Source organism: Bombyx mori, chromosome 16 (assembly GCF_030269925.1).
Source record: "Bombyx mori chromosome 16, ASM3026992v2".
Lineage (NCBI taxonomy): Eukaryota > Metazoa > Arthropoda > Insecta > Lepidoptera > Bombycidae > Bombyx > Bombyx mori.
The window spans coordinates 3,848,640-3,872,919 of NC_085122.1; the positions used below are offsets into that span (position 1 = coordinate 3,848,640).

Consider the following 24,280-nt stretch of genomic DNA (forward strand, 5'->3'; position numbering starts at 1 on the left):
TTCTAATTTGCTTTGATCATAGCTTTTATTAATCATAATGCTTTGATCATAGCTTTTATTAATCATAATGCTTTGATCATAGCTTTTATTAATCATAAATCATACTTTGATGTTTTACATCTACGAGGCACCCTGTGAAGGCCAGTTATTTAATAATCAACCAAGTGAAAGAACAGTTGGGACAAATTCGCTATGTAAAAGAAAGGTGAAGTATTTAAAAATTACTCAATTTTATTTTTAAACCAGAAACCAGAGGAGATGCAATAATATCCTACTAAAATTGTGGGAATTTACAGACACTTCAATAGAATTTTTGCGAGAATCCGATCACTTTGTCACCTAAAGTGAATTTGTTTCATTTCCCCATACATTAGGCAGTTTCACAGACACTAAAAGGTTAATAATGATCCCTTGCACTATTAAACATTCAAGCCTAAAAAAATAACAGAATTAATAATTCACTCCACTTCGCTCCTCGCGTTTCCGAGAAAAAGCCTATAGCTTCATCAGATAGTGTAGAGAAATTGAGTCTTGAAACAGTATTTTTTGACAAAAATGATCTAATAATTAATTGGTTTTAATTGCTTGCAAAATTTATTGAAACGATAGTATTATGTACCTACATTACCTCAGCTGAACGCTTGAGTTCGTCTTTTCGTTCTGGTGAAGTTGGAAAACGTGCTGGTTCATCACGTATTCTTCCTTAGTAAAAAAAACTACTATTGTATGTGGGATGGGTCAGGATACTACTTTACGATTAAATTTTACTCACTGCGACGGAGTACCATAAAACCAGGGTGTCTACGTTATTCTTTTTACAGAATAAAATTAAGCTTGGTAGCTAATTCATTTGGCATGTATTTATTACCAATAGAAGAAACAGGTAGTGTTGCCATTGTAAAACATACTGTTTTCAATTTTGGGGTTTATTATGGCAAGAAAATTGTTATGGAGCGCGAAATTTCAATAACAAATTTTAATAATGTTGAATAAGCTTTATGTTTTTGAAATTTAATGTGATATTAACATTATATCTGGAAATTAAAATTGATTCAACACAGTTTAATTAATCGAACTCTTAATAAAACGAAAGATGTGTTTGTTAATTGACAAAAATGTTTTCGTTCGATGGAGTAAAGTTGAAAATGTCCTTGACAAAAAATCAATACGCGCGATCCAATGTTAACTCCATCAAGACTGATGTCATCTACCCAGTAAACTTTACACACTTTACAGTATTTTTCAATCTCCGACTTAGTTGTGAAATATTTTTTCCTCATAGTAGTTTTACTCTATCTCTCTTTATATTTCACAAAAATCATAAAATGTCACTGAAAGCTTACGAAGACGCCTGCTTAAGAGCGGAGCTGTTCGGTCAGCCTTTACCGGACAAAGATGAATTTATCAGGAAAAATAAACATTTAGATATTGTTGAATTCGAAGAAGTGGAAATAAAAACTGCTGAGGTATGTGTCCTGATTACTTTGCTTATTATGTACTTACTTGATAATATAATAAAAAAAACTATTAAGTACTAAAAAGTAATATGTCACTCTTTGATTAAATCAAAGTAGATTGACCGGAAAATAATAAAGTCAATTGATATACAATTTATAAATGTACATTTTTTTCGTGATTATCACCCGGTTTTAAATTTACGAATTATGTTCCTATAGTTATAACTATTGGATTGGAGATTGGAAAAAGTTCTATTTACAATGAAATTAGTTCATTTATCGGGTGGCCCGTGAATTTTGTTGAGGATATCTGAAGGCGACTGCTGCTTTTTTCAACTTTTTTCGAAATGACACAATGTAGAGACACCGTGGGCTTTACTTATAGGCGGCCTGTCATGCTCCGTAGGTCGATGTGGGAATCCAGTAGTAGAAAAGAATACTCGCTGTTATTTGGGAGGCCCGCCTCAGAGATTGGCGCAATAGTCCACATGAGGCTGTATCTCTGATTTGTAAACTCTGTTGTCTTGCTTAGTGTCGCGAAATCACTAATTCCATCTGTAGACCCGATACACTTTAATGTATTTCTCACTAAAAATAAGTAACCACTTAACACCAGGTGGGCTATGAGCTCGTCCACCCATCAAAGCAATAAAAAAAAAAAGTGAGCCGTCACGGGACGCCTGGCAGATGTGAAACATCGACATTATTTTGTAAAAGTAATATGCAGAAAAGAACAGATTGTGATAGGAATTAAATATATCATAATGATAAAATAAAATATTACGAAAAATAATTTGTTTTCAAGTAAAACATAGGCTATGTGTACTGTAGTGAACAACACTGTATACACTACGGAGTATACACTATAGGTATAATATCCGAGCTCAGTGTAGCGAGAGAGATGGCTTAACGCCGGATCGAGTGGGAGAGAATCGCACAGACGATTGCGCATGGCGACGCGTCGCCACACCAGAAATTGGTTTTACGTGCGGCTATAGATGTTTCACATCAAAAATTAAGAATCGTTTTATTTCAAGTAAAACATAGGTTATGTGTACTGTAGTGAACAACACTGTATACACTACGGAGTATACACTATAGGTATAATATCCGAGCTCAGTGTAGCGAGAGAGATGGCTTAACGCCGGATCGAGTGGGAGAGAATCGCACAGTCGATTGCGCATGGCGACGCGTCGCCACACCAGAAATTGGTTTTACGTGCGGCTATAGATGTTTCACATCAAAAATTAAGAATCGTTTTGTGTTATTAGTCTGTTCTTTCTCATATTTCAGAATACGGCTATGCTTCATGATCAAATGAAGGAAGGCACGACTGGTCTCACGGAACTCAACACTATCCTAGATTCAACTCAAACGAAAATAAATCGACTAAAAGTGAGTTACGCTCAACTAATTATCGATCTTCTTTAACTTCGGAGTGAAAAGCTCTCAAACCGCTTTGCTATTTTATATGGTCCTTGTGGCATACTCTGAAACAGTTCTAAGCCGTTACTTAAATCCCGATCATCTGTAATTAATAAATTAATTCTTACCTTATTCAATAGTTTATAATTACTTTTTTTTACCCCGATCATGCCTTTTCCAATTGACGTTTTCCCAAGGAAGGGGCTTGATATAATTATCGGGGTAGTAGGTACTCGATGTAGCCAAAATCCCATCTTTTTAGTTGCAGGCATCTGCATAGGTCTTAGGATTTAGTTCGGTCTGTTGTTGCACGGACGTTGGACCTTCATTTTGCGTTTATTTCGCGATGGTCTCGTCTCCGACTGAAGACGACGCCTGGCTTTTGTCAATAGTGTTATTATATCTCCTAATTTTGTGTCGAATTATTATATGGGGTTTATTGACTCGATTGCTCTTTATCAATGCTCTTTAGCAAACCCCATTTAATAATCTAAAGAGATACGGAAAAGGCCGTGTTGATTCTCCATCTTGATTCTGTTAAGCAAAGGAAGTAGCTTGTGATGTATTGTGTCATTTGTACACTTTGCTGCGATTACAATTTTAACCTATAGCTATAGGGCTAAGAGATTCTGGCATTGTCTTCTTTGTGTGAAAACCCACACCGCTTTGGACAATATGCCCGGGGGAAATAAAGTGGAAGACAACGTTTTTCCCTCGTCGATCAAGTGAGATCGATTTGCCGTAGTCTGTATGATAGGTGTTCAATTTTTGCGAATGCATATTCTGGCGGAGCGGTTTAATGAAATCAGCAATGAAATGAAATCATTTAATTCTATCATCTTCATTATCTGTGTGTAATATATTTTGCTTATGTTTGGTTTTTTTTTAATTGCTTAGATGGGTGGACGAGCTCACAGCGCACTTGGTGCTAAATTGTTACTGGGGCCCATAGACATCTACAACGTAGATGCGCCATCCATATTGAGATATAAGTTCGAAGGTCTCAGTATAGTTACAACGGCTGCCCCACCCTTCAAACCGAAACGCATTACTGCTTCACGTTAGAAATAGGCGGGGTGGTGGTACCTACCCGTGCAGACTCACAAGAGGTTCTGCCACTAGTAAAATCATACGTATTGTTAATATGTAATTTAATATGAATGTTTACATTCGCAGGGCGTTTGCGGTAGCATCACGAATTTCTTCCGAGTCAAATTGAATTCCAAAGATAATATTTCGTATTCTAGCGACCCCAGTTACGTAGGTCAAACGAATTTCCAAAGAGACTACGTGCCGGTTTCGAACCGAATCGACTCTGTGAACGCAGGGCTTGGCCCCGACGATACAGAAATGTCAGGAAGCGCGCGAAATGAAAAACATGGCGGTCAACAAAATGGCGGCGACATCAATACGGCTCTGAAACATTTAGATGAGATGCAGCAAGCCGATAAGAATGTCAGCAAAGCGATGATTTGTGATATTAGTAAACAAGTTGATACACAAATGAGTAAATTAGATCAGATGATTTGCCAAGCGGATCGCGCTCAGAATTCCTTGCAGCGACAAAATAAGCAGTTGAGGTCTTTCTTGCGATAGTAGTAAAGACTGTTCCTGTTTATGTGCTCAAAATTTATTGTTAAAATTAATGTTATGGTTATTGGCTTTTCGTAATCCCCATAGTTAATAAAGCTACTGTGCGTAATCACTTACGTGGGTTATATGAGTCGTCTATTATCAAAGGTGGCAATCTGTGCATTTGGACAAAAAAATGTTATTGATATGTCAATACAGATTGATTTGAATATAATCGTCTCCTTCAAAGAATACGGTACAACACCTGCATTAAATAAAGGTTAATAGTTAACCTGTTATTTATCTAAGATGTCGTTCCGAAGAGTTTTGTGACTGCCAATGGAATACAAAGTCAATAATTCGTTTTTCTGATTTACCAATAATTGTCCAAAAGTCACGTTGCCGGCTTTGATAATAGTCGACTCATATGTAGGTTTGGATATGAATTTTTTTGGTGAAATGATAAATTTGGATCTTTTCATATTTGCCTAAAATTATACATAGGTAATACGACATCCCAGACATTAATATAACAAGGATGATGGGTTGCATTGAAATTATAAAATAATTAGTAAAGCGTCTGCATTGAGTAGCAACAATGATATTTTTTAGCCACAAAAAAAGGTTAAATATCAATTTAATTTAAATTTTAAATGTAATTTATGCGTGATAACTTTTTTTTGTGGTTAACAAAAAAATGACATTACTGTTAGTGTGAAAAGAATGATATAAATTTTATATATGTATGCAATTACTCTGGATGTTTTCGTGGTTTTGTTTACTGATTGGCTTCATTCGTAATAAAATTACGAACTGAATTTAAAATTGCATAGAAAATTCAATAAAATCTCGTTTTGGAAATTACATTTCTTGGTGCTATAAAATTATGTATTATATTAAGCCATTGTTTTGTTTATTTTCATTGCTTAGGTGGGTGAACGGGTTCACGAACCTTTCGGTTTTAAGTGGTTACCGGAGCTCATAGATAACCTAACTTAAATGCCGCCACTTTGAGACGCAAGCTCTGAGTCGTACCTTTCAAACCCGAACGTATGACTTCTTTATCTAAATTTGTATAGAGCTACAACGTTTGCCGCTAGGGGCGCTGTTCCAACTGCATACAAATTAGAGTTAACTTTTACGTTATCGAGAACGTTAAAAAAAAACTCGCACTGAGCACTCTGACGTAAAGGAGTAATGCGTTCGGGTGGTGTGACACAGACGTGGACAGAGCGGTGGTGTCTACATATGCGGGAGCAAAAGTCTCTCTACCACCAATTTCCGCGTGTGCGTATTACGTAGTTTGTTAGTTGAAAGAAAAATCGGACATTCTGTTATCTATATACCGTGTGTACTCGTGAAAAAGCAATCTTCTATCCGAGTCTGTAATGAATATACATATTATTATTATTTTATGAACATTTAGTTCAATAATTAAAATATGGTTTCAAAAAAAAAACACGCTGGTACAGTAAGCTTAACTATTTTTTTTATCTATCCCTAAAATATTAACCTAATGACCAAGGTATTATTAGGTCGATAATATTATAATAAAATTATTATCGGTCATCCGATTTCGATAGTTGGGTAAAGTTTCAACTTGTACGCTCGTCTTGAAGGTGCTGAAAATTACGTTGAATGATTTCGTTATATAGATAGATATATGCAGGTCGAATAATAAAAAAAAATACGCGATTAAAAGTCACAAAACAAATCTTCCAAACTCATAAAAACAAAACGAACGTTAAAACGCTTCAGAACGCCTGTTTATTTTTAAATCGTGATCTGCAAATGCGTCGCGATACGCAATAAAAATGAAATGTATGAAAAGAACAAACGGAAATAAAGCTGTGAATATTCTTGTGATGTTTTATTGTCTTACGTTTCCTATGTTTTTGATACTGGCTTTGAAAAAAAAATTTTTTTTTTTTGCTTATTGGGTGGAAGTGCTCACAGCCCACCTGGTGTTAAATGCTTACTGGAGCCTATAGACATTTACAACGTAAATGCACCATTCTCCTTGAGATAAGTTCTAAGGTCCATTGGTCTTCTCAATCTTTCTTTATGGCGCCGAATCCTGGACGATAAGACGAAGTGAGAGAGCAAAGATCGACGCTTTTGAAATGTGGTGTTGGAGACGGATGTTGCGAGTTCCATGGATAGCATGCCGGACCAACCTGTCCATTCTGAAGGAGCTGTCCGCTATCTGCTTCCGACGTATTCTCGCGTATTTCGGCCACATCGCTCGTAGAGGCCCCGATAACTTGGAGAAGCTGATGGTAGTTGGTCAGGTTGACGGGAGAAGATCACGCGGACGCTCACCTATCCGCTGGTCTGATCTGGTTATGACGCTCACCGGCCTGCCAATAACCGAGGCTATAAAGACCGCCGAGGACAGGAAGACGTGGGGAAGCATTGTGCATCGAGTGGTCCACATTTTAGATTAGACACGACCTTCAGTAATGAAGAGACCGGCTCAGAAGAAGAAGAAGATTATATTATTAACAAGATCTGTGCCGTGGCTTAGCTGAGGTTAATTAGGAATTTAAAAATGCATTGTTCCAAAAATGGAATTGGAATAAAGAGTCGCTTGTGTCACAGTTTTTAAACTACCAATCAATTTATCATGTAATAATAAACATTATTGATGCCCATTAATAGGGGATTCATAGCCATATCCCAGGGTTCTAAATTCCTCTGGTATTCTTCGTATAAATTCCTCCCTCTGCTACAGGATGATCTACGGTAAATACATGGATTACTAGGAAGTTCATCTCAACGGACCCTCTAACTTGACCCTCCTGGATGAGCATTTGCTCACCCACCTGTCCTGGTGGAACTGGAAAGATCTCTGAGCCATCAGTAATCACACATTCAAAAAAAACTTTAAGACTTTTCTTACTGGTGGTAGGACCTCTTATGAGTCCGCACGGGTAGGTACCACCACCCCGCCTATTTCTGCCGTGAAGCAATAATGCGTTTCGGCTTGAAGGGTGGGGCAGCCGTTGTAACTATACTGAGGCCTTAGAACTTATATCTCAAGGTGGGTGGCGCATTTACGTTGTAGGTGTCTATGGGCTCCAGTAACCACTTAACACCAGGTGGGCTGTGAACTCCTTCCACCGACTTAAGCAATAAAAAAAATCAAAGTTTCAGTTTTATCGTACTACGGCTGTCCCATTCTGTACGCTTAGTGCGTGCTTTTTAACGTTTTCGATAGCGTAAAAGTTAGCTCATATTTGTATGGAATAGGATCGTTTGCGTACGTATGTCGCTAGGGACGCTTTTCCAACTGCATACAAAATTGGCTTAACTTTTACGCTATCGAGAACGTTAAGAAACTCGCACTAAGCACATAGCAAACCGAAATGCAATAATTATGCTACACGACACAATTAGGCATTGTGGTGGTACCTATCCATGCCGATCCATAAGACGCCCTACCATCAGTAAACATAGCTATTCCGCTATTCAGTTCTTCAATTCGGACCGAATAAATAATGGGTTCTGATTCTAGTAACGACATATGATCAGGTAGTGAGCTCGTGTGTGGGGTACAAAAAAAAACATACGATACTACCAGTTATTGCGTCTTACCTGCAGGTAAATGTGCATTCAGTCGTAATCACGAAATAGATTGATTTCAGTAAATATTGTGACAAAAAATGTCCTAAGCGTGACGACCTAAACGCAAAAAAAAAATGAATTGAAACATAATTAAAACACTCGCATTCTCGACAATACAAACAACGAGTTTTATTTAGCGACATTCTCAAAAAAAAACCGCTCTGTGTTTTCGGAAGCCGTGTTTAGTTATCATTAAGGAAATTTACTTAGTACTTTTCCTGATCACGCTGTTCAAAAGAAGATACATTTGGCATTGGAATTGTCACGCTCACAGTCACGGCCGGACAAAAACGGTAACTTCAACCGTAACACAGCGTTATATAAGATACAGATTAATGTACCATGACCTGTCTGTCATAGCTGTTTCGTGGTACCGCGATGTTGCTGCCAATCGTGTTTTATCTCTTCGTCGTGACAGCGGCGAATCCATTTCACAAGTACCCCTATGTGTTCTTATTAGACGTCGGAAATGAAGAATTGGAGAAGTCCAACACTGAACAGATAAGGATTTCGGTTCCCGGAGGCTCCCTCGCTCTTCGGTATCCAGCCGTGGGAGATGGAGATACTATAGGTCATGTCAGAGTGAGTGGAATAGATTTTGGAACAGATTTAAAAGCTAATATTGTTGATGGTGGCCCTGGGTATAAATACGTAGTGTTGGTATTCATGGGCAACCCAGGAGTAACCTATGACGCGGTACTGACGTTACAAACCGTCCCCAATGAAACTCAAGCCTCTTTTTATCCACCTAATATAAATTATATGACAAATTCACGAGTCAGTGACCCAAATGATAGTTCCGAAGATTTTAATGATGCATCAAGTTATGGTTCTTCTCAAGGCACGATACAGAGGAAGAACGCAGAGCTTACGCAGTCCAGTTCGAATGTGTACAGATTTGCGCAAAACGCACAAGTACATAATGAATATAATGACGAATACGAAGAAGACGATAGCACAGGAGACGATAATACTCAAGACGACGACGATTATGGGGAAAATGATGACCAAAATGAAGGCAGTCATTCACATGATACCGAAGAACAAGAGATTGATGACTCAGAAACACAAAAATATTCAAGTAACCATGACTACGAAAATAATGACGTTCCTTTAATTGCGTCTGATGATTCGAAAGAGTACGACGAGAATGTATTAGAAGATACGGTAGACGATGAAGCGAACGAGGAAGATCAAGTGGAAATTAAAAGATTGTTTAGTAATGACATTCACAATGATGGAGATAAATACAAAGATTTAAACAATAATGATTACGTAGATAGTGAAGATAGCTTCGCAGTAGCTTATTAATCTTTGATTGGTTGTGGCTTATTAATTTTAAATTTTCTATGCTAGTAAATCGAATTGTTTAGAAATAAGTTATAAAACAATTGAGTGTAGTTTGAGAGACCTACAATAATTGTGTAAAATTCAATACTTCCAGTAGATAATAAATTATAATATAATAATTAATAAATAAAGCAACCCTGTTGGTTAAGCTATGACTTTGTTGTTTCTGCTATTTACGTGAATAGGTATATATCAGGAGTGAGTTACCCATGCGTCAGCCCGCTGAGTTACTCGCCGGATCTTCTCAGCGGATCGCGATTCCGATCCGGTAATAGAACATTCAGAAACCAGCTGCTTTTGAATTGTTAGGTCTCTTTTGGAGGCACTTAGTTGTAAGCAAACCCCACCCCTCATGGCTGAGCTCACCTGTCCTGGTGAAACCGGAAAGGCCTCCGGGCCACAAGTAATTCTTCAACCACAAAAAAGGTGCGAAGATAAAATAAAAAAAAGTATATTAAAATACTAGTATATCAATAACACATGATTTGCGTTAAGTCCTGCAGCAAATGAGATTGTTTGTATTTGTCACGTCTATTGGAGGTTCATAATAAATATGGTGAAATCCTGCACGCGTTTATAGCCTATTCACTTCTGCCGTGAACCATATGTTCCGATTTAAAAGGAGAGGAAAATCGTTACAGAATATAATATGTAATTAGTTGAGCATTCGATATCATCTCTTAAATTGGGCCGACGCGTAGCGATTTCATTGGCTTCAGTAACCATTAACACTGTCTATTTAATAAATAAAATAAAAAAATTACGATGTAGTAGTATGTAGGTATAGACATGGGTGAAGAGGTCAATATCGCGTCTATAGTGAGAAAGAATATTATCATTTACGATTCTCGAATTTCATTGCACGGTTCAAATGCATTTATCGCCCGTACTTATCGACGATCGGTAAATACTATAAATAAATAGTGAAGGCTTCAGGATTAAAATTAATTGTTGAGTCTATAAAACTACTGTTTTTGTTGAGCATGTTTAATGCCTATCGGCAATAGCTTATTGATAGATGATTACACTTAATATAATAGATTATATGTTTAAGCCGATACCTACTTAGTTAACAGCGGTTGTTTTTAAAAATAATTGATGCTCTATTAAATTTGACATATGTTTTTTATTTTATTTCTTAGATGGGTGGACGAGCTCACGGCCCACCTGGTGTTAAGTGGTTACCGGATCCCACAGACGTCTACAATGAAAATTTCGCCACCCACCTTGAGATATGAGTTCTAAGGTCTCAGTATAGTTACAACGGCTGCCCCACCCTTCTAACCGAAACGCATTACTACTTCACGTCAGAAATAGGCAGGGTGGTGGTACTTACCCGTGCGTACTCACAAGACGTCCTACCACCAGTAATTACGCAAATTATAATTTTGTGGGTTTCGTGTTTATTACACGATGTTATTCCTTCACCGTGGAAGTCAATTGGAAACATTAATTAAGTACGTATTTCATTACAAAAATTGGTACCCGCCTGCGGGATTCCAACACCGGTGCATTGCTAGATACGAATGCACCGAACATCTTATCCTTTAGGCCACGATGACTTCAAAACGTTGTTTATAGGCTCCGGTAACCATAGATTATAATATACTAATAATAAAGAAATAAATAACTAGGAACGAACTACGCTCGGTCATCCGGCCCAAAATTAGGATTCCCCTGTATTGTCAAAAATACTTATATACATTTAAATGTAAACATATATAGAAAATGAGCACCCAGACACAGAGCAAACAAACTTGTTCATCATACGAATGTTTGCCCGATGTGGGAATCGAACTCACCGCCCTCGGCACAACAATCGGGAGTGCTAACTACTGGATCATCGAGTCAATCTAATCTATACTAATATATAAATCTACAGTGGTTTTCACGGATTTTCCGTTATAACTACTGAACCATGCGTCCGATTGAACTGAAATTTGGTATCCATGTAGAAAATAGATGTACTTAATGGATAGGCTAATATTTATATGAGTGTTGGACTCCCTAATAATAATGACAATAATTAATAATGGTAATTTTAAATGCCCAATGAAGCGGGCGAGTACGGCTATTATATACATATTTTCGTTGTCTATATTATCTATATTTAATACCTATATACCTATTTATTAAATATGTACGCTACTATATTGTTCTCAGTCGTTTACGCTCTTGGCAGAGTGGTCGTGGTCATCATTTCGGCTGGTGGTGCGCTTCACAAGACATCGCCATTCCTCGCGTAGCGCGGCCTTTCTAGTGCACTCCTTGACAGGACCGCTTAGAGCTGCTTTTATCTGGTCAGTCCATCGTAACGGTGATCTGCCGTTCGGTCTTGTACCCTCTATCATGCCCTGCTATAAACCATACATAAATGTCTATGGCATATTAAAACTATTACGCAACTACAGAGTATATCAGAGGAAGTGTGAAAGTAGCCATGGAAGTACACATGGATGGAGTGTTGATATGACGCCTGATAGAAGAGAATGGAAGAGGAAAATTTGCTGTGCCGACCCCACCTAGTGGGATATGGTGGAGAAAAAGAAGAAGAACTACAAAACCAAGCACCGAAACTTACCAAAGCCACCGTCGTCAAAACTAGACAGCAAGTTCCATTATAAAAACACGTAGGAATATCATTAAGCTTTCGTCCGGTCATCATTCTCGTCCAAACTGTCGCTTGCGACGAAGGGCTCGGCAAGTAAATTAACCCACAGACACAGCCCACTGAGTTTCTCGCCGAATCTTCTCAGTGGGTCGCGTTTTCGATCCGCTGGTAGATTCTGTGAAGCATGACTCTTGCTAGGTTTCGTGTTAGCAACAACGTCAGGTTTGAGCACCGTGAGCCCCCCAGCCCGGTGACGCTGATATGGTCTCTCTAGACGATCAGCTTTCGTACGCAACAGAGAAACGATTGCAGCTTACTTTAATTGGGTTCGCATGAAGTGATCAAACCGTTTTATATATCAATATTTGTGACAGATAATGCACGGTGGAATAAGTGGGCGTACACGAGCCACACGCCACGAGTAATGATGAATTACGGGTATACAGTACGACAACAATAATAAGTCACGTAGTTTTCAATGGTCGATTATAAAATATACAATTTAAGGAACTTCCAGTTCTGTAGAAACTGCGCAGTGGGATGGTACTGTATGACTTAACAACGCGAAATGTATCATTTAGGGAACTTCAAGACAGTTCTGTGAAAATAGGGAAGAGGGATAGCAGCGTATGAGTTAACAACGCGAAACTTTAAGGCAACAATCACTAAGCAATTCTATTTACAAAAAATGCTCTTTTGCTTACGTATCTGAGAACAATTCCTCTCAACCTCTCACGAGCGATTTAACATGCCGTTGTATTGGTGTGTGAAAAACTGCCTTACGCGGAAGACAGGGGATTAAAAAAAAGGGGAGTAATTGTGCAACTATTGTTATCTGCTATCTAATATTAATTCACCATGGTATTAGACGTATAGCGCTTCATGAAAATTTATTTCTTTAGTAGCTCACTGGATTTTATGACTTGCTTCAATTAAAATTAGACTGTAGCTTTATTATACGCTTGCCTTTAAATGGACCAATGTTTAGGAGAAACCCTGATCTATCTACTCAATAAGGAAATAAAAACTTTCCTTATTTCTTTATCCCGGTTTGAACTGTGAGGACAGCTGTTGAAAGAATTGAAACGGCGACTTCAAGGTCGGTAGCATTATTCACATTGTGACGTTTCGGTGATCTTTGCAGCCCATTGAGTTTCTCGCCGGATCTTCTCAGTAGGTCGCGTTTCCGATCCAGTGGTAGATTCTGCGAAGCACGGCTCTTGTTAGGGTTCGTGTTAGCAACATAGTCAGGTTTGAGCCCCGTGAGCTCACCTACTAATTCGGCGAATCCAGAATAACCCCTCGAGGCTACTAGAATAGGTAAAAAAAAAAGGTGATCTTTATTGTGGGGTCTGAATTATTTTATGCGACTATGTAAAAAAAAAAACATGAACAACGTAACATCGCATTACGGTCGTATCCCAATCAAATACACGTGAAAGCAATTTTTGTCTCAAGGATTGAACGCTAGCCCAATTACCTTAGTAGGTGGCGCGTTTGTGAATGAAAAACATGAAAATTAACATAATTCCCGTATCGGGGAACACGTGTACAAATGACGAGCCAAGTTGGTCAAAACGGAAAGCACACGTGTATGTGCTTAATGTGTAGTTTTATCTTTTGAGATAAGTTAATTTCCATTAATTTAGAAGTTTCCAACGTTTGCGTGTATGATATCAATAAACGGAATATGGCTGTTTGGTTTGGTTTTCTTACTGGTGGTAGGACCTCTTGTGAGTCCGCGCGGGTGGGTACCACCACCCTGCCTATTTCTGCCGTGAAGCAGTAATGCGTTTCGGTTAGAAGGGTGGGGCAGCCGTTGTAACTATACTTGAGACCTTAGAACTTATATCTCAAGGTGGGTGGCGCATTTACGTCGTAAATGTCTATGGGCTTCAGTAACCACTTAACACCAGGTGGGCTGTGAGCTCGTCCAATCATCTAGGAATAAAAAGAAAGAAATGTATGTCCGTGTTATTGTTAGTAAAAAATATATATTTTTTCAAAGTCATATTATTTTTATGTCTCCATCTGTCACAGACAGCATTGCCATCACAAAGCAAAGGACAGTTTTCAAACATCGCTTAAAAACGATCATATCGTCAAAAAATAAAACACCATTTCAGTTATACAAAATATGCATTTTGGTATTTACAGAATAAATGAATACACTCAGGTCTTCCAATAAATCTGGAATATTCCACAGAAAACATATAATTTGATTCGGTCTGCATGAATTTATTCTATAATATTTCAGTATTATCAACTTTAAAATCGAGTATTGCTTCGGTTTAACGTAAGTCGTAGAAATAATAAAAATTGCTTTAAAGTTTTAAACTCCCTCTTTCTATTGTCATCCTATTAAATATCTCCGACGCTTCGAATACTTTTACAGTTTTCGTGGTCACGTAGAATTCTATCGAAGAACATACTGGAATGACCTTTCTTTGAATTAGCTCAAATACTTCATTTACGTAAATGCGTAATGTAGTGTATTTTTATTGCAGTAAGATCACTTCTATTAAAGATGTTTTTTTTTGTAGCAATTGGAGATATTTTATGAGCGCTGTTTATTGGTAAAATGTTAATCAACACGCGATGAAAGTTTTGTTAAAATCGCGATGCATTACGTTAGGTTGTTATGGAGAGGATTTGATTTTTTTACGAATTTATTTAATTTTAGTTTTGTTTTGTATAATGGCAGCACACTTCGTAAAGTTATAAGAAACACACTGGGTGCAATAGAGTGATCGTATAGAAGCCGAAAATACAAAATTAAAAAAAATACAATTAAAACAGATAAAACTGTGTCTTAATAATTATATGTTATTAAAAAATTAAAAACACACTCTTAAATAGCTAACCGAACTATCAATTGATATCCGATTATTTTTTATGTTATTCTGTTATTACCGGATATTAAAGCGAAGTTGTAAAATTGTTGTAATGTCATCGGATCTTGATGCGTTAGTCGGATGTCTTTTGAAGTTTGTGAAAATGACGTTCATAGAATCCATCCCATACATTTATTCGCGAAGCAGCTGCTCTTGAGTTGTTAGGTATCCTCCGGAGGCGATCGGGCAGTTGTTAGCAAATCCCACCCCTCCTGGCTGAGCCTTTGCTCACCCACATGTCCTGGTGAAACGCTTTCGGCCTAAAAGTAATCGTTTCGTCATAAAAAAAAACATGCATCAGATATCAAGCTAATAAAGGTGACAAAAATACATATTATTGAAGGAAAACGACAAATTTATAAAAAAAAAAGTTGAACGTATTTCCCACTGTAGATACGTTGTTTTTTAATCTACATTTAGAACAAACAAATACATATAACCGTTTCGATTAAAATTTTGTAACGGTCAACGGAATTTTAAATTTCGAACACGAAATGTTCCATAATTCTAAATTCAAATCTGTAAAACGGTACGCTGCGTTCGATTTGAACCGAATACATTTTGATTATTTTGTATTGTGACCGTGCGTTACGCACAACATTTCTTACGTTAAATATTTTGTATTATATTGCACTAGCGACCAGCCCTCGTTTCGCTTCGGTGACTATAATTTATTAATTATTTTATTTAATTTTCTTTTATACATTTTTTTTCCTGACAGTAATAAACACAATAAAAAAGAACATATAAAACAAAAAAAAACTTTATAATATTGGTTAACATTAGTTTAGAAGTATTTATTTTGAACATGAAACAAATTATAGCGCCCATAATGATAAGCATTTAAATTATATGGTATACAAGAGGTTAATAAAGTGCATGAAATGCTTAGGGCCTATGACGTATTTCAAGTGAAAAGGAATAATGCTGTACCTATTCGTCTGATTAGTTTTGCAATTACCGCATTGTACACTCATGATCGGCATAAAATAAGTAGCTGAAGAAGAATATCCCACTAATACATTGTTTGATTATATCTCAAAGTTTTTAGGCAGCGTGTTCGTTAAAAGATCCCGGGCGCCTAGGCCGCCTAGTTGTTTTTCGACATCTCCAATGAACATCGCTACATTTTAGTCATAAAAATTTAACAAATTATATACCAAACAAAGTCTTCCTAGAGAATCACTCTATCTATTGGTGACAACGGCAAGAAAATCCGTGGGGTAATTTTTGAGTTTATCGAGAACAGACAGACAGAGGTGCCGGAGAACTTTATTCTTTATTATGTATGTAGTGATTACACACATTAATAATTCCGAAATGGCTCCAGCGTTACACAACTTGGCATTGCCTATTTCCAAAATAGCGGTAACCGTTTTACCGACGGGTGATCTTAATCATTTCAATTTCATCCTAATATAAATAAATATTTAGGATGTAGCTTAATATTATTATTTCACGTTAAATAGTATAATACACAAAGACGAATTTCTTTTGCCGAGATCAATACATGATCGCCATTGAAAAATAAATGCTAAAAACTATGGTTTTCCTATATTTCTATGTAAATCATATTTGACTGTTTAACATCTACTAAATAAAAGAAAATACAAAATATCGTTTCTGTACTTAATAGCAATGGCGGCAGGCCGCAGCGGCCGTTGCATATTTAGCGCGTAAACGGTCGCTGCATCCGAATTCGAATTTCAAATGACATTTTCGAAAATAGAACGTCGCCATCTCGGCGGGAACGAGAGAACCTAGGAGAACATGTCTCTGTAGAATAAATCAACTGAACGAATTATAACATTGTTTGATCTTTTTGCTTTACAAAGTAAATAAAACATGTTTTAATAATTCGGCAGCTTAGCTTTGGAATTCGTTAGTTTAATGAAAATGCAAAATTCTGTTGAAGTTATTAGCCAATATAGGCAAAGAGTTCCCGGTTTGTGTTAAAAATCTAAGAAAGTTCGCAATTTATCTTAATGTTAGTCTAAAACTTACTACGGAATCAAAAAACCAAGTAATTATTACTAAGTAAGCAAGCTCCCAATTAAGTAGTTAGTATTTTATTTATGTCAACAATCTGTAATACACAATTGTTTTATTTATTATCCGTATCTTGGCAGATGTACTTGTGGTGTACTGATGTTAAATGGTTTGAAGAGTCCGTGGACATCACTGTCCGAATGCTGCCATTTGGGCAGTTGCTGAAATAAATATCAAAGACAAAGAAACATTTTTTTTAAATATCAAAATGTCATTCAATCAGTGAAGTCACTCGCACGCAGCCATCGTTCTGTAAACATTAAATAAATTTCTTTTTTTTATTTCTCTGTTGGTAATTTGAGTCAATCATCAGCCACGTGTGGTTCGTCCCGTTCAGGATTCGGATATGTGAGAATCGAAAGATTCCTTCTGTCGTTACATACCCGCGCATTCAGTTTAATCAATGTTTTTCATACCATTGCTGCTCTGAGATCATATCCATTGCTCCGTGTTTTTTTTTTTTTTTATTAAGCTGCTTGTGGTTAAGCTGTTACCGGAGCCCATAAACATCTACAACGTAAATACCACCTTGAGATATAAGTTCTAAGTTCTCAGTACAGTTACAACGGCTGCCCCACCCTTCAAACCGAAACTACTTCACGGCAGAAATAGGCAGGGCGGTGGTCCCTACCCGTGCGGACTCACAAGACGTCCTGCCACCGTGTACATAGATTACATCGATCGCGCACTATTTACAAACAGTGTACTACCGAATGCAATAGCTAATCCCGATTTAGCTACACAGTGGTGGTGCTTAATTTTTTGCGAACGCATTTATTGCGTCCTTGACATTTAAATTAAATGCTATCGGAGTTTTAACGAGTGGAGTTTTGAAAACATTGAACGTATTTAATCGTGCCAATTAATAAGTAGTGTTTGAACTACGTACAAGATTAAGTTTGTAGTAAAAATTTAAATACGATTTTCGATGTTGTATACGCTAAAATGCGCAAAGATGCTTCTGGAAGGCAGTCAGTACCGAATGGAGTTTTGAAAACATTGAACGTATTTTAACGTGCCAATTAATAAGTAGTGTTTGAACTACGTACAAGATTAAGTTTGTAGTAAAAATTTAAATATGATTTTCGAAGTTGTATACGCTAATATGCGCAAAGATGCTTCTGGAAGGCAGTCAGTACCGAATGGAGTTTTGAAAACATTGAACGTATTTAATCGTGCCAATTTACTGGTGGTAGGACCTCTTGTGAGTCCGCACGGGTAGGTACAACCGCCCCACCTATTTCTGCCGTGAAGCAGTAGTGCGTTTCGGTTTGAAGGGTGGGGCAGCCGTTGTGACTATACTGAGACCTTAGAACTATATCTCAAGGTGTGTGGCGCATTTACGTTGTAGATGTCTATAGGCTCCAGTAACCACTTAACACCAGGTGGGTTGTGAGCTCGTCCACATATCTAAGCAAAATAAAATAAAATTAATAAGTACTGTTTGAACTACGTACAAGAATATATGTGTTGTAAAGAAAAGATATTATTGCGTTACGATTTTCGAAATTTTATACGCTAAAATGCGCAAAGATGCTTCTGGAAGGCAGTCTATCTGATATTTAGCAGTTAGCGGCGCTCCTGAGCACTTGAATGCGAATTTTATAACCTAAATAAGGCTGAATTCTATTTTTCAAATAATTCGATCAGAACAAAGACGTCTTTAATAATACATATTTGTTTTCCACTTTATAGAAGAAAGAGCTCACATATCATGTGTTATTAAATGGATATTGGAGCCCATGGACATCAGAGCATAAAGCTGCCGCCGACCACGAGACGTTAGGTTGAAGTGTATTGTATAACGACTGGCTTACCCACCTATCAAACGAATTACTTCTTCTCTTCGTAGTAGAAACAAGTAAGCTGATTCCTAGAGACGGGGGGTTCAAATAAAATTTACTAGTAAAATATTATTAATCACAAAAGACTGGAACACTACCTTTTTTTCAACCTTGAGAAATCCTTTTTTGGATACCCAGTCAAGGGGGGTTGGAAAATCAACCTGGTGTCAACCCTGGGAAATCCTTTTTTGGATACCCAGTCGACGTGGGCTGGAAAATCACACTGATGTCTTTGACATTTGATACGTTCCTACGGTCTGCATCAGCATCTACATATTTTATCTTTTATTTCCATGCGAAACGATTAAGCATTCCTATTTAATTGGTTCCGGGACAGCCGCCAATAGAATATTTGGCCGCATGTGTCAAGGTATGATGATGTTCTGGTAAAAACAACATTCGCATAACCAGATAACCGGACCGTAACCTAGCCTCGTAACAGGGAAGAAAGGATAAAAAACTTTAACAGCGAACCGACTTAATTATTAAACCTTTTTTACTCGGGTCAAGTATTAGGCCGAATTAAAAAAAAAATTGTCTTGCCATCGATGTCATCCATAGGTCCATAATACGTGATTTTCAAGTTAATCGGACGTCCTGGTCAAATTACTTTGTGAATTTCAATAGGCTTGTAGTCTGCTCCCAATATCTGCAGCATGTCAAGTCCCACATGCCCCGTGTACCCCCTAGGCACGGATATCTCGTAGGATCGGCCCCCTGCCCGAAAAAAAATATGGATAGACAGGCTAATAAAAAAAGCGCGTAAACAAGCTTCGTATTAGACAAAAGTTTTAAGCGTTTTCTTCACTGTTCTTTAAAGCTAAATAACGAGACACAGTATTGATTTATTCCTAAAATATTATAAGCGTCTGTACAGTCTGTACTGCGCTTTATAAGCAATCCAACGACGGCCCGAACCCTTCGGCAATCGAAGTGATTCATATTCGTGATCCGGAGCGAGGTTGTTGCAAATGCGGTTGCCGTACACAGTTTCGTTACGTTTTATCTTAATTTATCATAATGGTATTGTGCAGATGTAACTCGATTGGTTGCCGTGATAGCATACAACTGTTGACCAATGTTGTTCGATTACTGAATCTGTTACACTGTATGATAATGCAGTCCAAAATCCCTAATTATAATAGTCTTCTGCTTCTCCATGCCCTTATGCCACATTACGCGGGGTCAATACAGCATGTGTCAGTGCCTCTTATAATACTGTGCAGGGATTTGGCAGGAGTTTTATGACCAACCGTCTGCCTGACGTCGATCCTCTTTGGCTCATATCTCCGTATATCCATAGTATATCCATTTTTTCCATTACTCAGATGGGTGGACGATCTCACAGTTAAGTGGTTAAGGTTAAAGACTCCTTCGCGCCAGAAATAGATAGGTAGCCGCTTGTAACTAATGATGGTTCGGTTTTAGTTTTCGATTCTGGAATGCAAGATGAGACGTGAGCAAGTCTACTTATCCAAAATAAGAAAAGTACGGAGCATATTCTCTCAACTAACACACGGTATATACTCCCACACGGGGCCATAATTCGTGTGAAGTTTGCTCTTTGCCTGGGTGTTTTATAACTATGTACATATAAACATACCTACATATGGAAGTCGTCGTGGCCTAAAGGATAAGACGTCCGGTGTAATCGTATCGATGCACCGGTGTTCGATTCCCGCAGGCGGGTACCAATTTTTTAATGAAATACGCAATTAAGAAATCTTCACGATTGACTTCCACGGTGAAGGAATAACCTCGTGTACCTAATAAAAATCAAACCCGCAAAATTATAATTTGCGTAATTACTGGTGGTAGGACCTCTTGTGAGTCCGAACGGGTAGATACCACCGCCCTGCCTATATATCTGCCGTTAAACAGTATTTCATTTCGGTTTGAAGGGCGGGGCAGCCGTTGTAACTATACTGAGACCTTAGAACTCATATCTCAAGATGGGTGGCGGTGTTTACGTTGTAGATGTCTATGGGCTTCAGTAACCACATAACACCAGGTGGGCTTTGAGCTCGTCCCATCTAAGAAATCAAAAAAAAATTGTACATTGATTCCTAATTTTTCGGTCAGTATTTAAAACCTAATAAACTCGAATACTCCAAATATTATTCCGAATATTTCCGTTTGCTTTTAGGTTTTACTCTCAGCATTCTCCTGTAGCGATAATTTATCAAATCACTCGTCCAGCAATAGTCTCGCGCGCAGGCGTCTGAATTCGCCTTTAAATACATCGGCGGGACATTAGTGGGTCCCGCCGTATTTAGCTCACCCGGATCATTGAATCTTGACCAACTTGGTAAATCAATGTGTTTTTGTTTTGCAGTTTAGTTATTCATACGAGGAAAACCAAATATTCATGTGATGCTTTAAATTTGGTCGAATGATTTCTAATTTAGAATCTCCATCGATTTGTTTTGCACTAAATCGTGTAACAATGCTCACGATTTTGACACATGTTGTACTTGGAGTCCATAGACAAAACAACGAATAGAAAGTGATATTTTTACATTTTGGTATTTGGTAAATCTAAATTATGATGAAAAACGTATATATAGTAAAATAAAATGTGAATCTTAGAACGAAACAAGGATGAAATAAAAGAACTAAAATAAAATAAAAAATTTAAGGGATTTTTCACCTGGTTAATGAAAACTGCACTATATGAAAAATTATAATATGAAGTGAAATGAAATGCATTTCCATACATCTCCTAGTCACATGCATCTTCTCTCTACGCATCACGTGTCCACACCACGCTAACCGTCCGCTCTTTAATTGGTTGATTACCGGGGCTACTTTCACATTTCCTCTGATATATGTATCATTCGTCTTAACAAAGAAAGCAGCTGCTAATCTTTAGGGCGCTGAATGTAGAATGAAAGTGAGTTTAAAAATACTTTATTGACAATCATTTTTTTTTAAAGAAACATTTTAACTACTGCTGCTTTTTTTAAGATTCAATAAAACGTCTTAAGAAACATACTGAACGACCGAATCAAATGATTATTGACAAGAAGAACTCTTTGTTTTTAAATTAACCAGCAATGAATCACTCCGTGTTTGAAGCTAATTAATCGTTGCAAATATTTTATTTGGGTAATAAAAAAGCTTCGTAAACATTTTGCGATATATGTACTTGGGAAGGATAATGCGAGGTTTTATTTCTGAGAGCTGTGTGCTTTTATTGACGTTCTCGATAACGTAAAAGTTAACTCAAATTTGTATGGAGTTGCAACGTTTGCCTACATTTCTCTACAAAACTTGTATACGCCCCGTCATGACGTATGCAAGCGTAGTGTTCGCTCACTCAGCCCGCACCCACTTGAAATCCCTTCAGGTTATTCAATCACGATTCTGCAGGATAGCCGTCGGAGCGCCATGGTTCCTTAGGAATGTGGATCTCCACGATGACCTGGAGCTCGACTCTCTTAGTAAGTATCTACAGTCGGCATCACTGCGCCATTTTGAGAAGGCGGCACGACATGAGAACCCTCTCATCGTAGCCGCTGGAAATTACATACCCGACCCAGTAGACCGAATGGTAAACCGTCGACGTCGCCCAAAGCACGTCATTACGGATCCTCCTGATCCATTAACGGTGCTTTTAGGCACCACAAGCACCGGTCACCGTCCTCGTCGAACCCGTCGCTTGCGACGAAGGGCTCGACGAGCGAACTAACCCATAGACACAGCCCACTGAGTTTCTCGCCGGATCTTCTCAGTGGGTCGCGTTTCCGATCCGGTGGTAGATTCTGCGAAGCACTGCTCTTGCTAGGGTCAGTGTTAGCAACTCTCCGGTTGAGCCCCGCGAGCTCACCTACTAACGTTAGGGCGAAGCTGAAATAGCCTCTCAAGGCTATCAGCATAGGTAGGGAAAAAAAAAAATGCCTACATTTGCCGCTAGGGGCGCTGTTCCAACTGAATACAAATTTGAGTTAACTTTTACGTTATCGAGAACGTTAAAAAACTCGCACTAAGCACACTGCACAGTCCGCCCAAACATGAACCGTATTATCTGTGGCGTTAGCTGTCATGGAAAACAAGGTATTTGAAACAGACGAGTGAATAACGCGCCAAATAGTCCAAGATCCCAGGGCCCCCAGACGTCACGTATTTTCTGACGAACGAAATGTGGCTGCTTGCGTAGTGTTAGTATGTACTAAGAGCGCATGTCTACCTGCTACCTTGCTTAGAAGGCCAATTTTCAGGTATCAGGTACTCAAGGTACATAAAATCATGACCTACTTCACGTATTTTCTGAAAGCTGATTTTTACGTATATTTTAGGCAATATCCTTAAAAATAAGTCGCCAATACTCCCAGACATTTTCCGTCGGCCTAATTGCTTTGCAGACGCTTTAAAGCTCCCAAAATAATGATTTAACTTCACGTAAATTCTGAAAGCTGATTTTTATATATGTCCACCTTTATTAATGACGACATTACGTAACAAAACGAAAAGTAGACCGGCCACTGGGAATCACCACTTTTTTAATCTGATCGCGTATCATAATCTTTTGTATTTTTATCAAGATTTGTTGTGGTACATTGTCATGAAAATAGGCATATGGTAATATAAAGTTAGATTCACACTCGAGTGAGGCGTGCATTATTCTCTTTTATGACTTTTGGCAGAAGTGCATGACGAAATTGCGCGGAAATACCAACATTATGTTATTGCGAATTCAGCAGCACACGAACATGACATGAACATAAACGAAATAAATAAATAAATAAGAAGTACTTACCCCTTGTATTTGGATCTCTATTGCATTTTAATTTATTTTTTCCTCCCTATGCTGACAGCCTTGAGAGGCTATATCAGCGTTACCTTAACTGCTGCCCAATACGCAATTAATGCGTTTTCAGGTCTTAAATAATATTATTATGTATAAATGATAATACCCTTCTAGAAAGCTACTCGCAATATCTGTGCGGGACAGGTATGACGCAAGTTGAAACTAGGTAGGGTAGAACTAAAGCGATTTGTATTAAGGAGAACATTAAACTTGCACTGTATTTATCTACTAGAATTAATTTTCACATTATATTCCAATTATATTGGAATTTTCAGAATCAGAACTGTAATTGACCAATTGCAATTGCAAAACAATTTTATGGTTTGTGTTGTATTCGTGTATAGTGGCTGTTATCTTATTCTATGGATAATTGCATGGTGAACCCCCTACTCTGACCGGGTTTTGACCCCGGACGGAGATCGGACGCCGGGTGTAAGAGTGCAGGGGAGTCGTTTAGTTGGTGGGCCCTAAATTCCTTGGGCCCGCGGTCTGCTCTCAACACCTGCAGATCGTTGAGTCTCACATACCCCGCGCGCCCTCTAGGCGCGGGGACCTCGTAGGAGGTACGGCCCTCGGCCCGGAAAAAAAAATAAAAATTTATAATTGGATGGTATGATAATTTTTTTAACAATTGACACATT

The 24,280-nt window shown here is 38.0% G+C and overlaps 1 protein-coding gene and 1 long non-coding RNA gene across 2 annotated transcripts; one reads left to right on the forward strand and one right to left on the reverse strand.

Annotated features, from left to right (window-relative positions):
* Positions 1-760: 760 nt before the first annotated feature.
* LOC101743839 (uncharacterized) lies at positions 761-6,313 on the forward strand. The gene is made up of 3 exons (XM_012692802.4): positions 761-1,466; positions 2,751-2,852; positions 4,059-6,313. The coding sequence occupies exons 1-3, from the start codon at positions 1,116-1,118 to the stop codon at positions 4,476-4,478; spliced, it is 873 nt and encodes a 290-aa protein (XP_012548256.2). The 5' UTR covers positions 761-1,115; the 3' UTR covers positions 4,479-6,313.
* Positions 6,314-19,374: 13,061 nt separating this feature from the next.
* LOC119629727 (uncharacterized) lies at positions 19,375-21,283 on the reverse strand. The gene is made up of 3 exons (XR_005245632.2): positions 21,111-21,283; positions 20,083-20,266; positions 19,375-19,546 (listed from the first exon to the last, which is right to left on the reverse strand). It is a non-coding gene; the product is annotated as an uncharacterized LOC119629727 (long non-coding RNA).
* Between the last annotated feature and the right edge of the window lie 2,997 nt (positions 21,284-24,280).

What these genes read in the sequence shown, in the direction of transcription:
- LOC101743839 (XM_012692802.4), top strand. Translation starts at nt 1,116, where the DNA reads ATGTTTTCGTTCGATGGAGTAAAGTTGAAAATGTCCTTGACAAAAAAT. An exon ending in TGGAAATAAAAACTGCTGAG is followed by an intron (nt 1,467 to 2,750) that starts GTATGTGTCCTG and finishes CTCATATTTCAG; the next exon opens with AATACGGCTATGCTTCATGA. An exon ending in CGAAAATAAATCGACTAAAA is followed by an intron (nt 2,853 to 4,058) that starts GTGAGTTACGCT and finishes TTACATTCGCAG; the next exon opens with GGCGTTTGCGGTAGCATCAC.